The sequence below is a fragment of the Halichoerus grypus genome, chromosome 15 (assembly GCF_964656455.1).
Source record: "Halichoerus grypus chromosome 15, mHalGry1.hap1.1, whole genome shotgun sequence".
NCBI lineage: Eukaryota > Metazoa > Chordata > Mammalia > Carnivora > Phocidae > Halichoerus > Halichoerus grypus.
This window is the reverse complement of record NC_135726.1, coordinates 51,973,427-51,987,123: the sequence shown is the minus strand read 5'-3', so window position 1 is coordinate 51,987,123 and position 13,697 is coordinate 51,973,427. Positions and strand designations below refer to the sequence as shown.

General features: G+C 59.1%; 1 protein-coding gene across 1 annotated transcript in view; it reads right to left on the bottom strand.

Moving 5' to 3' along the window:
• Positions 1–2,943: 2,943 nt before the first annotated feature.
• PPP5C (protein phosphatase 5 catalytic subunit) overlaps positions 2,944–13,697 on the bottom strand; it is a 21,951-nt gene continuing 11,197 nt past the window's right edge. The window contains exons 3-13 of the mRNA XM_036090364.2: positions 11,652–11,799; positions 10,806–10,927; positions 8,407–8,472; positions 7,975–8,073; positions 7,039–7,144; positions 6,116–6,258; positions 5,875–5,962; positions 5,002–5,042; positions 4,733–4,911; positions 3,583–3,664; positions 2,944–3,465 (exon numbers count right to left, since the gene is read on the bottom strand). Of these exons, the coding sequence (XP_035946257.1) occupies positions 3,403–3,465; positions 3,583–3,664; positions 4,733–4,911; positions 5,002–5,042; positions 5,875–5,962; positions 6,116–6,258; positions 7,039–7,144; positions 7,975–8,073; positions 8,407–8,472; positions 10,806–10,927; positions 11,652–11,799 (1,137 nt within the window). The 3' untranslated portion in view covers positions 2,944–3,402. The remainder of the gene's footprint in view (positions 3,466–3,582; positions 3,665–4,732; positions 4,912–5,001; positions 5,043–5,874; positions 5,963–6,115; positions 6,259–7,038; positions 7,145–7,974; positions 8,074–8,406; positions 8,473–10,805; positions 10,928–11,651; positions 11,800–13,697) is intronic.

Here is a 13,697-nt window from a genome sequence, read left to right as displayed (position 1 = left end):
TATGGTTAAGACTTACACAGAACATAAGTACATTTTTACCACAATTAAAAAAAGGGGGGGGGGGGGAGAGAAAGCCTGGGAGGAAATTCTTTGCCGCTTATTTCCCAAACACAGGGTCTTCCAGTACATCCCTTACGTGCTGTTCCAGCTAGAGGTCCCCAACCCGAATCTCATGAAGAGACACCAGACCAACCCCAAATAAACAGTTCTTTAAAGGGGGAAGGAGGGGCGCCTGGGTGGTTCAGATGGTTGGGCGTCTGCCTTCAGCTCAGGTCATGATCCCAGGGTCCTGGGATCGAGCCCCGCATCGGGCTCCCTGCTTGGCGGGAAGCCTGCTTCTCCCTCTCCCACTACTGTTCCCCCTGCTTGTGCTCTCTCGCTCTGTCAAATAAATAAAATCTTAAAAAAAAAAAAAATAATAAAAATAAAGGGGGAAGGATCGTATTTGTCAAAAATGTCAATGTCATAAAAGACAGAGGCTAGGGAAACGTTCCAGACCGAAGCAGACCAAGGCGGACGACTAAGTGTGACACAGGGCACGCCTGGGTCCACTGACACGGACGGATGTGTAAATACAGACATGCTAGCACCGTGAGGCTTTCCTAGCGGGTGGGTGGAGTGTGGTTATGTCAGAGGACCCTGACTCGTAGGAAAAACACTGAAGGACACAGGGGTAAAGGGCCATGACCCGTGCTAGGCAACGGTCTCCCAAGTGGCTCAGGAAACACCGGTGGGCGCGCGCGCGCGCGCACACACACACACACACACACACACACACACACACACACACAGTGTCAAGCAAACGGAACAAAACCGTTTGTTCATAATAGGTGAAGTTAGGTAAAGGGTATACGAGTGTTCTTTGCATTTCTCTTGCAGCTTTTTGTGCAGTTAAAGATTGTTCCCAAATAAAAAGTCAAAAAACAAACCAATCAGGATTTTATGAGGAATGCCAGTAATATACAATCTGGAACCGAGTCATCCTTAACACATAAAGCCCAGCAGCTGACCAATTAAATGCTAGCTCTGGGCCTCTTTCTATAGGAAAAACTGCATCTCTGGGCTTAAAGTTAATTCTGGCATTGTGAGCTCAACCCAAAACTCTACTTTGAATCAGAAATTTGTACAAGTAACTATTTATTTCTATTTCCCTGCCCCACTGAATCTGGGGTGGTCTTACTGACTTGCTCGACAGGCACAATGTGGTGGCAGTGATGCAGTGGGACTTCCAAGATCAGGTCATGGAGACTTGTGGGCTCCCACCTGGGTGTGCAAGTGCCCCTCCCCCCCCCGGGGAACCCGGCTACCCCGCCAGGAAGAAGCCCAAGCCACAGGAGGCCCTGTGTGGATGCTCCAGGCACCATTCCCAGCCAGCGGCCTGCACCAACTGCCAGGCGTCGGAATGAGCCACGTGGATGTCCAGCTAGGCTAGTCTTCTAGTGTTCAGATGACTCCGGCCCCAAAATGTCACCTGACCGCAAATGCCAAAGACCTCAAGTGGGAACCGCACGGCCAAGCCCAGTCAACCCACAGAGCTGAGACAGATACGTAGGCACCTGAAGCCAGCAGTTTGCTGTGCAGCCGTGCAGTTAAGTAAAGGACTCTGGCCCTTGCCCAGCCCGTGGGAGGGGACCTCGAAGCCTTGGGAATGTCCTCCCTGATGAGGGTCTTTGTTTACCTAGCGCCCTGTGTCACTCAAGGTGGTTTATGCTGGGGACCCTGGGTCATTTGACATCAGCTTGTGTCTCTGGAGACTAAGGTCAGTGTGTGGTCAAGGCAAAGTGACCAAGCCCAATAAAGACCCTGGACACCAAGGCTTGAGTGCGCTTCTTCTGTGTGTGCTGGGAGAAATCCGTGCGTGTGACTCCACCGTGTGGGGGACACCTGGGAGCTCCAGCCTGCCCTGAACTCCTTGCTACGTGCCCCTTGTCTCTGCTTACTTTCATCTCTTTCTGCTGTAATAAGCTGGAACCATCACAGCTTTGCTGAGTCCTGTGAGTCCTTCTAGCAAGTGATTGAACAGGAGGGGTGGCCTGGGGACTCCCGAGCGCAGCTCTCAGAGCCACGACCCCCAGTGTGCCTACAGAGACGGCGGCCTCTCACCAAGCCGGGTGCACGTGCAAGGCTGAAGGCCTCCTCAGGACACGTCCTTCCCACGGGGAGGAAATGGACTCGGCATATTGGGACCCGTGCCTGTCCTCCTCAGGATACTCTAACCCCCAAGGCCCTGTCCCCCAGGACGGAGGTTCACACACCACTGCTCACCGGCTTGAGAAAGGACCCTACTGCAGAGCCTCTCGGGATGCCACAGCAGAACGAGGGCCGCCATCTCCTCATTTCTGTCCCGGGGAGGCAACCCACGGGCTCAAAGTGCTCACAGGACTCCCCCCGTCCTACTGCTGTCACCTGCCCGTAGACAACATCTCCCCGGAAAAAGGTAGGTCTGGAGAAGCTCAAACCTGAAAACAGGAATGTCTCCGCAGGGCCACGGGCAGGAAGAACAGCCTAGACAGGATTCGATATTAATCTCTGATGGAGAATGAAAGACGAGCGGTAGAAAATACCTCTGGTCTTCCTTGGCGGGGGAAATGTTGCTTCGTTGGGTGCTGCGAGAGCCAGTGGGGGGTCGGTCCGGCGGACACTGAGCAACTGAGGGCACGCAGCAGCCTCGGTGAGTGCCTGCTGCCACTCACTGAGTGAGAGGGAAGGACGAGTCTTTCCAGCTTCCGCTCCGGCCCGGCCGCCCCGGCCCAGCCTGCGCCCTGTTTCCCGGTGTGCGCCCTGGGGCTGCTGGGGCTTCTCCCTCCAGAGCTCCGAGCCTGGCGGTAAAGCCAGTCCAGCCCCCGTGAGATGGAAGAGGAGGGGTGTGGGGCTTTGTGGACCCCCTACCCTCCGGATGCTGTAGTCATCCCAATCCCAGCAGCTCCACCATCTGAGACCAGCTGACTTACAATAACGACTTTATTTTAACATATTTAATTACAGACATAAAATAGCTGGGGAAGGGGGTGAGCCCCAGCCTTGCCCCGTCTCGGGGCCGCAAGGAGGGGGGGAATGCAGGTGAGGCCTCCCTGATGACCCTCCTTCTGGGGGTCTTCCTATGGCGGGGCCCTATTGCTTCAGGGGGAGGGGCCATGCAAATGAGGGAGGCGGGGACGCCTCTGGGCCCCGCCCCCCACCCCCCCGCGGCTTCCCTCCGCAATGCCCGGGTGTGCCCCAACCCCAGCCTCTCTACCTCCTCCTTTCTCTTTCTCCAGGGAGCGGACCCTCTGGTCGGCTCCCCACCCCCTCTGCAAACCTAAAGGGGAATAAATACAAACTTTACAAAGTAAAAGGGGGTCCAACGTTGCCCTGGGCCGGGCCTGGGGTCACATGGGGAGCAGGCCCTGGGACGCGCGGGCCTCACATCATCCCTAACTGCAGCAGCGTGCTGGCGTAGGCCATGGGCTTGACGTCGGGATGAGGCTGGGGAACGAGAGCACAGGGGAGACAGAAATGGGGCAGCTTCACAGCACCAGATGCAGAGAGCAGCCCTCCCCAGGCCCAGGCCAGGGAGAGCAGGGGGCCGCGCAGGTGACTCACCACTGCTGTGAACTGGTGGAACTGGGGCCGCAGGTCGGAGCCCCGGAGGTGGATGTAGGAGGCTTTATTCCCCATCTGGTCACTGTGGGGACAGGGGCAGAGGAGCCGGTCACGGGTGGGGCAGGGGGAAACACAAGGAGGGGCTGGGGGGGGGCAGTGTAGAGAGGAAGGTCCAAGGAGGCTGGATGGCAGAAAGTCCGAGAGAAGAGGGTGAGACAGACGGATAGAACCCATCAGAGACTCTGACAGAAACAGAGGGACGGAGAAGCTGAGAGCCGGAAGAGGGAGAGAGTCACATACACAGGTGGACAGAGAGACACAGAAGTGAGAAAGAGGTCGACCCGGAAAGGCAGGACTCCAGGGGGAAGGAGGGGGCCCCCCCGGGGAGGCTCGGGTGGGAGGGTGGGGGAAGAGGGGAAGGAGGGTGAAGGTGGGACGGGGGCAGGGGTCATGCAGGCAGGGCCAGCAGAGGGCCTTCCTGACCCGACAGGCCGGGGGCACACACAGCCCCATGGAGGCAGGGCTCTTGCCAAAACCTGAACTCTGACCTGAGCACACCCTGCCCCTCAGCACCCGGAAACACGGGGGACAGAGGAACGTGGTGCCCAGCACCTGGAGGATATGGGCGGTCTGATCCAGAGCACAGGCAACTGCAGGACGAGGGGCCTGGTTTCTTCAACCAAAACCCGGCAAGCGGCAGGGGAGGAGGGACAGGGAAAAGGAAGACAAGGAGACTGAGAGTGTGGCCCTTGTTCGGGTCCTACTTGGAAGACATCAAACTGAAAAGACATTTGTGAGAGACATGAGGAAAGAGAGCGCTGGGTTCAGGTGACCTCTTCTGACACCTGAACAGCGTGACAGTGGTGTTCTGCTTGCATAGAGAAAAGCAGAGTTCTTTCTTCCAGACACGTACGGGGGTGTCAGTGCATGAAAGAGGGGATGACTGGGGTTTGCTTTAAAAGAGCCCGGGGAGTTGGGAACTGCTGAACCTGAGTGATGGCCACGTGGGCGTTCCTTATACTATTTTACCTACGCCTGCCTGTCTTTGACATTTTCTGATCATAAAGTTAAAAAAAAAAAAAAAATCCACAGCACAAAGTACAGTGGGTGGGAAAGAGAAGCCCAGACCAGTGGGGGAGGCGGCACCCACCAGTAGTTGGGGGCGGAGAAAACGGTGACACAGCGGCCGCCGTGTGCCACCTCGTAGCCCTCAGCCTTGACTTCGTGGCTGCGGATGATGTAGTCCAGGTGGTTCTCCTCCAGGAAGGCCTTGGTGACATCAGGGCCAAACTGGCAGCTCACGCCCCGCTTGCTGACCGAGCGTCCGTTCTGGGGAGACAGGGAGCTCAGGGTGCTGACCGCCCCACCCCTCTCTGCCCGCAGCCCACACCTGCCGGCCACAGCCCTGGGCACACTGACCTGCGGCTGTGGGTCTGACCAGAGCAGGTCGCACATGGGACCTGGGGAGGGGGGGGAGGAGAGGGGACGTCAGGGACTGGCCCACCCCAGAGCACAGCTGGGGTGGGGGCTGGGCAGGGCATCCCTGAGCAGGGGCCCGTGAAGTGGGGTTCTGAGCTCCGTGACCTCCCCACTAGACCCGTTCAACATATTCTGGCCCCACAATGGGAGGAACTTTTAACAGTGCAGTTCAGATCACACCCCTCTGCTGCTCAAAGCCTGCTGTGGCTCCCACTGCCCTAGGAACCAAGCCCATGTTCTTCACCCAGGTGTGTGAGGCTCTGCAGGGTCTGGCCCCACCCACCCCTTCCCTGCTCACCCCCAAACCGCTGGCCTGCTAGCTGTTCCTCCCACCGGTGAAGCTCACCCGACGTGGGACCCCCTTGTGCTGCTGGCCAAGGACGTTCTTCTGGGTGCCAGGTGCCTGCTTCCCCATCAGTTCTAATGCGGTGTCCCCAGAGAGGGCACCCACCCACCAGATCCGGGCCCCATGCCACACTTCCCACAGCTGTGCGTGCGTGTGCGCACGTGTGCGCGCTCTCCGTCTGCGCCTACGGCTCCAGGAGGAGCCCTGATACGTCACTCTCCGGGCTCAGCTCAAACTCACAAATAAGTGATCAATGTGTGCTCCCCGTGGTGAACACGAACGCTCCCTCGCCAGCACGGCCCCGGGAGGGGGGCGCGCCAACCCGAGTTACAGGTGAGGACACGGAGGCTCAGCCTTGCCGTCCCTGCCAAGGGCGCGAAGCCCACCCGGCGCAGGGCCACCCCTCTCCGCTGGAGATGCTGCAGCCCCGCGAGGGAAGGGGCTGCCACCCGGCCCGCCCTGGTCACCTGAATCTGGGGGCTGCCGGTTCCGCTCGATCTTCCTGATATCGTCCAGGGTGACGCCGTCCTCACTGAACAAGCCCCCGTGCATGATCTGGGGCGCAGGGGGTGGGGGGAGAGGGGAAACAGCGGTGTGGGTGGAGGCGCCGGCCACACCCCAACCCTCCGACTTGCTTCCCCAGCACGTGTGCCCGCATGCGGCCCCCCGAGGGTGCGGAGGGGCCCGCGGTCCTGCCGCCGCCCTCACCAGCACTTTGCCATTGATACACTGGGCCAGCGGGAGCCACTCGAACACCTCGCTGAAGAGCTCGTACATCTGGGCTGTGTATTTGGCCTTCACCTCGCCCTCGAAGCCATAGATCTGGTTCATGTTGTCCGTCTCGTGGTTGCCTGGCCAGCAGCAGGATGAAGAGAAGCCTCAGCACCCCCTGCCTGGGCGCCCCCTGGGGCCCACGTCCAGGGGCCTGGGGAGGACTGCCCGGCGGCCCCAAGCCAACAATATTCACACATCAGCTGGTTGGCCCCTCAGCGAAACCCAAGGAGGTGCAGACACTGTTCTCAGTCCCTTTTCTGGAGGGAAAAACAGTCTGAGGGGCACACGTTGGGTGTGAGGCCACAAGGCACAGGCCTGGTCCAGCCCCGAGTGACCACGGCTGTGTCCTTTGCCCCTGTGGGCCTTGGGCTCCTGTTTGGAGAAGGTGCATGCCTTCCAGGCTAGAAGGACCAAGGAGGGGGCAAGTCTTAACAAAAAAGCGGGCCTACTACAGAACACCTAACGTGGGCCGGCCCCGGGCTGTGCCTCCAGCGTCCCCCACGCAACCTCATTCTTCCCTCTCAGGGCTCCTGGGGCTTGGGGGGGGACAAGGAAGCTGTCCAGGCCCCCATGTCTGCTGCAGCCAGCTCTTCACCACCTCATACAGGGAAGCCCACAACAGGTGGTTCCCAAGCACCTACCATGTGCCGAGTGCTGCTGCGTGAACCCCCTGAACCTGGCCACGAACCTGGCACTCAGGCCCCCCGGAGCCCCCAACCCAGCCCACTGCCCTCACTCCCTCCTGCTCATCTCTCCATGGACAGGTCCCCTCCCCACACCGGGGAGCCCTCGTTCCCTGGCGAGCTCATCCTGCACAAGGCCACACTGACCCCAGACCCTGCTGCTGCCCCGCTTACCTCGAAGTAGGTGAAAATGATCTGGGTACAGGAGCTTAAAGCCAAACAGGGTGAGGATCACTTCTACTGAGAAGGAGCCACGGTCCACGAAGTCGCCATTAAATATCTGCTCTGCTAAGGAAAACGAGGGGGGCGGGCACTGCCTTCTTCCTCAGCCTCTCCATGTCCCACAGCTCCTGCCATTCCCTCCCTAGGAGTAGGGGTGCCAGCAGGGCTGGAGGTCTGTGCTGCTGTCTCTCCTTGCTGTTTGGCTCTGGCCAGGCAGCTGGGCCTCTCCGAGGCTCAGCAGGACAGTACTGACGTCCCCAACCTCACCTGTTTCTCAGGGAAACGGGTGGTGGAGGGGGACGTGGGGTGGTCAGCTTGCTTTGCTCCCCCCGCCAAATACAAGCCCTAAAGCCACAGGGGAAACAGAACACAGACCCTCCCCCCCAATACTGCACAGGCCTGGTGGCCCCACACGGTGGCCATTTACCAAGCAACGGTCGTACCCTCAGCAAATACTTATACAGCTCTGACTGTGGGCCGCTCGGCTCTTCACAACCCTCTCAACAATCCCATGAAGCAGACCCTACGACGCCCATCGTGCAAACGAGGAACCTGAGGCCCGAGAGAAGAGGTCGTGCCACGGTCCCACAGCTCGAAGTGGCCGTGCCTGGTGCTGTTACACGTGCGCTCTTGTAGCAGCTTCCTCTGAAGATGAAGAGGGGCTGGGGCCCAGAGGGACCGGGCCACCTGCCCAGGTCACACGGCATGGGGGGACGGGCCCTGGCCCATCTGGTGCCGGCCGGCCGCTCCACCCGCACCCCCGCGCCCGAGCCACTGCTCCGGCTTCTCCCTTTGCGGGCGCGTGCCCTGCCGGCCGGCGGAGGCTCGTCTCCCAGAGCCCGGAAGGGGACCAGCACAGGTAGGGTGTGCTCTTCTGCGGAAGGATACATAGGGGTTGGTCTCTGAGGGTAAACCATTGAGCTCAAATATGTTGAGGAGGTCATAGAACTGGCCATGGGTGTCCCCGCACACCGTAATCTTCTCTGTCTGGAAGAAAAGAGGCCACCGGAGAGGGAGGGGCCCAGAGAGAGACGTGGGGAGGGGGCAGAGGTGAGGGGAGGGGCAAGAGGTCACGGCAGACCGAGAAGAAGCATGCAAAAGACACAGGCAGGGGACACAGAAATGAAGAGGGTGGGACAGAGATCAGGAGGCCAGGAGAGGGGAGGGACATCGGGGGAGAGGTTTGGAGTGGCGGGGGGCGGGGGGGAGGAAAGGCAGACCAAGCCAGGGGGGTCTGTGAGTTTCTGAGCTCCACAGTCCCTCCCCAGCCGGGGAGCCCCCCACCCCTGGCCCGTCCGCACACTGCCCCACGGCGCGCACCTCTTTGAGCGTGGTCTCCACGAGCGTGCTCAGCTTGGAGAGGGCCTCTTTGACCTGTACCAGGATCTGGAAGGCAGGGCAGGCTGTGAGTGCGGCCGGAGGGAGGGCCTGCCGCCCATCCCGGGCCCTGGGGAGCCTGGGCTAACCGGGAGACACTGCTGCGTGGAGGCCGAGGGAGAGGCTGGGAGGGGAGAGGAATGGGCAGGGGAGGCTGGACGAGTGAGCACTGGCAGGAGCCCCAGGCGGCCCTCAAGCTGTGGCCCCAGCGGCCTCTGTGGCATTTCAACATCAGGATATTTCACGTGAAAACGGAGATTCTGGGTTCCCCTTAATATAATCAGCAACATGAAGAAACATGGATGAATCCAGATGTGGAACATTTTCTAACACAACTGGCCGGGACATGTCTACATGTGTCATGAAAGCGTCTCCCCAAAAGGGCACGAGACTGTTCTAGATGAAAGAAGATAAAAATGCAACATTTGCTCTTTCAATGGATTCTGGATTAAAAACAAACACACACCCATAAAAAACAAAACCAACGAAATAGCTAAAAAGGACATTTTTGGGAGAACCGAGGGAAACTAAAGTATTTGTCTGGAAATGCAGACAATACTAGTTTTTGCTAAGAAAACACTGAAGATGACTTTGATGTTGTCGTGTATATTTGACAGTGTTTCCAGATTTTATGGATGGCCTGCGGACTGTTTGCATTAGGCAGTATTAATTTTTTTTTTTTTTAAAGATTTTATTTATTTGACAGAGAGAGACACAGCGAGAAAGGGAACAGAAGCAGCGGGAGTCGGAGAGGGAGAAGCAGGCTTCCCGCTGAGCAGGGAGCCCGACGCGGGGCTCCATCCCAGGACCCCGGGATCATGACCTGAGCCGACGCGGGGCTCGATCCCAGGACCCCAGGACCATGACCTGAGCCGAAGGCAGATGCTTAACGACTGAGCCTCCCAGGCGCCCCAGGCAGTATTAATTTCTAAGGGGAGACACCTGAACTGGGGTCGCAGGACAACGTCCTGCTTTTAGGAGATACAGGTTACGATGCAACTTCTTTCCGGTTCAGGACAAGAAATGAGGAAAGAAAGACCGCAGTGAGTGTGCATGCACACACGTGTGTAGAAAGCTAAGGTAAATGTGTCAAAATGTTAACAACGGGAGCATCTGGGTGAAGGGGGCATGGATATCAGCCCTTGGATATCAGAACAGTACTGTTCTTTCCATGTTTCTGTTTGACAATTTTCAAAATAAAAAGTTGGGGGGGGGCCCAAAGTATCAAAAAAACGTAGATGTCCACCTCTGGTCAGAATGGAGAAGGTTACAAAAGACTGTCACTCTTGCCCTAATGACAACAAACCCCAAACCCACAAAATCCAACCAATCTCATGAAAACCATCTGAGAGCCAAGGGTGTTCACAAAGAAACCTAAATGCATCAACTGTAATAGCAACAAGCCCTTCCTTGGCGCCTCCCAGCAGCGTGGCAGGAGGGCAGGAGGCCAAGAGGCTCCGCAAGGCCCAGAGTGAGGGCAGCCAGCAGAGCGCTCGGGCCGTGTGCGGGCTGGTGACGCGGACAGCCCGGAGCAGCCCCCGCCACCGAACGCTTCTGCTCTCACCTGCCAACCTGCTCACGCCGCCATCACAGAAAGTGAGGTGTGAGCATGGTGTGCGTGTGAGGGGGGAGCCTCCTGAGGCACAAGAGTGGGGGCAACGCTGGAGAGCACAGAGCTCCCCCAGCAGCCCAAAAATCTGGCCGTGGGGCTGAAAATCAGAGAGTGCTCCCACAGTTCCAGAAGCTGGAGACTTCACAACATAAAGACATCCCTGGGATCCTGCCAGGGCTGACGGGACAGTCCTGATTCCAGTCTGAAAACAGTGCGAGCCAGGAGTGAACTCCAGCAAGAGCTGTGTGCAACTGCAGCTCGTTCGGAGAGGGCCCCTCACACCAGCGGCCTGACGGAAGACAGGGCCGCCGTCGTCTGTGAACAATTCTTACTTAGCTCAGTCCCTACTGTTCTTCTACCCAAAATGTCTGGCAGACAATAAAAAACGATGAGACACATGAAGAACAGACAACAGAAGCAGACCCAGAGATGACCCAGATGGTGGAATTACCAGAGACTTTAAAAATATCTATGATAAATGTGTAAAAGATCTAGTGGAAAAGACAACATGCATGAACATATGGGGCAGGGAGATGAAAACTATTAATAAAAATAACTAGATGGAAATGCCAGAAACGAAAACGCAGCATCAGAAATAAAGGCTTCCTCTGCACTGCGCTCGGCACGCTCCCGGCTCCGCAGTGCTGGCCGCCGTGGCCGCCCTGCCCCTCGACCTGCCCTTTGTGGCGGAGGCCCCAGGTCCCCGTGCAGCACCTGGCAGGTGCATTACCTGGTAGGCGCATTTCCGGTGCAGTTTCTTCTGGTCCTTGTACCACTGCATGAGCTCCTTCATGAAGGTGATTGTCACTTTGCCATCCTCGAGCTTGGGACCGCTGTACTCATCCTCAATGGCTGGTGTGTGAACGGGGAGCAGGGGCGAGTCAGTGACCACAGCCATCATGGTGGGGGGGGGGGCTCCCGGGCACAGGGCGAGAGGAAGATGGAGGGAGAAGGTCCCACTCCCCAGCCAGGTCCTTTCCCTGCCTGCTCCTTCTGTTCGGGCCGGCTCTGCTTTCCTCTCTGTCCAGTGGGCCCCCCTCTTCCAGCACCCTCTCTCCCCACTGCCTACTTGGGTTTTATAGCACTTAACACAGTTAATTCATTTGTTGACTTGTTAATCATCTCTTTCCCTACCAGGGCATCAGCTTGGTGAGGGCAGAGATTGTTTTATTCACAGCTGTATCCCCAGTGCCTAGAACAGGGTTTGGCACGTAGTAGGTGCTCGGTAATTAGCTGTGGAACGAATAACTGAATCGTCGGAGGGCCTGCAGGACCTAGACAAGTCCCACAGGGAGGCCCGGGAAGGGTGGGCTGGGCGGTACAGAGGCGGGCAGGGAGTTAGACCCCGGCGGGGGGTAGGAGGGGCTCACCCACCTGGCCTGACCTGGGGAACGCAAGCCCCAGCGTGGGACTGTGGAGTTCCCAGGAACGCAGGAAGAGGAGCAAAAGACAGCAGCCCGGGGCCAGAGGCCACCCGCGCCACCACTCCCCAGTGTGCGTGGGGAATGGAGAGGGCCCGTGCAAGGATGTGGAATGTTCGGGGCTGGGTGTGGCGGGGCACCCAGGCCCGACTCACTCATGCTCTCGATGTCCAGCGAGTCCACCACGGAGCGCTTGTGCTCATCTCCTGCAATGGCCCGCTCAAAGGCTTTCTGCTTCACGATCTTGTTGCACTCCTGGTACTTCATTTTGGCATCCTTGTCGTGGGGCTTCACCTTCACCACCTGGGCAGGCAGGCAGAGGAAGGAAGAAAAGAGGCATCAACGCGCCGGCACAGCTGGCCTGGGGCAGAGGAGCAGGCAGAAGAGGGGACGCCGTGGCTGTGCTCGCTCGGCCTGGCCCTGGGCGCCACGAACCTGGAGCCAGACCACCGGCCTCCATGCGCTAGCGGTGCGACCCTGACCGTGATCAATCTCCAGGCCGCAGCCTGTGCCTCCCGAAACTGGGCAAGGAGAGCTGCCCACCCAGGGCTGTCCTGAGGTTTGGTAAACACTGTTATCCCAAGCAGCTGGGATTTCTTACAAAAATCTTAGCTGTGTCGTTAAAGTAAGTGTCCCAGCTTCGGAGCATGTGCTCAGCTTGGAGCTCCTCGTGGGGACCCCAGCAGGCTGAGGCTCACTTTACTGACATGACCGTCAACACCGAGGGGCGTGGGAGGAAGAGGAGAGGGGTGGGCCGGGTCCACAGTCATAAGGAACAGCCCAGACGCAACAGAACCAACGACCTGCTGGATAACCTGGACCCCCCCGGCCTCCATTTTCTCATCTATAAAACGGGTGGGGGGACACAAGGGCAGGCTCCACCTGGCAGGGCCGTGGGGAAGCACAGGTAAGGAATCCAGGTCCCCGCCCGCTGCAGCTAGCCCCGGCACCGAGTGCTGTCCCCTCAGTCTCCGCCTCTGAAGGGCAGCAGAGACTGTGGGCAGAGGCAGGCCGCCCGGGGTTCAAAGCCCAGCTCCACCGATCCTCAGCCGAGTCACGGGAGCAGCCGGGCAGCCTCTCCGCGGGAGGGAAGAGGTAACGGTCTCCGCCTCCGAGGGCGGCCGTGAGGATCACAGGCGCGAACTTGCACACAGCGAACTTGCACACAGCGTGCGTGCGCCGCCAGGCTGGCAAGAGTAAAGTCCACACAAGTGGTGGCTGCACCTCATGGCCCCTTTCATGGGCCGTTGTGCTTGAGATGCGGTCACACGCAAACAAGCACCAGGCCCGGGACTTGGAGGTACAGTAAGTTCTCTATAAAAGGAGCCCGTCCCACCACCCCCACCTTCTATCCCGCTTTCTACAAACTCTGACCCTCCCAATTCGGAAGCAGACAGGGCTCTGCCACTTCCTTATTGTGTCACCTTCAGCAAGGACGTCACCCGCCACCCCCCTCAGTTTCCTTATCTGTAACTGTAATTGCTATGAGCGGACCCTGCCGGACGTGCCCACACCGCGGTGCCCGAGGAGTAGGTCCACAGCTCCTGTGCCGGGGGCCCGGAGAGAGATGCCAGAGCTGGCCCTCAAGTGCGGGGATGCCACCCCCCCCCCCGGGGGGAGTCAGGAGCCTGTGCGGAGGCACTTGCTAACCCCCGAGGATCACGGGGGCTCATCCACCCTGGGGACGGGTGCGCAGACCCAGCGGATGGCAAGGAGCTGGGTGGTGGCAGGCGATGGCTTCTTCCCTGTCTGGGCAGGCTCAGGCTAGGGCAGCCTGCCAGGCAGCTCCACCTGGGCTGTGGGTGTGGTGCGAGGCTCGGGAGGCGGCACCAGACATCCCCTGGAGCCCTTCCCAACAGGGAGAGGGTATGAGTCCACACCCTGGGATCAAGTCCAAACCGCCACTCGGCCAGGCCCACGCGGGCCTGCCCACCCCTCTACTTTCTGTCCGACCAGCACAACCCAGCCAGAGCAAACCCACGAGTGCCATGTGCTAGCTCCCGTCACCTTGCACAGGCTGCCCCCGGCCCAGGACACCTCCCTTCCACCTCCAGCTCCTTCCTAGCTCCTCCTCCTCCAGGAGCACCCCCACCCCCAGGGCGGGGTCAAGCACCCCTCTGTGCTCCCACAAGCCCTGGGGCTCACCAGGCCCAGCCCTAAACACGGCTGGAGGTGGGTGTCTCCCCACTGGAAGGTGGCCC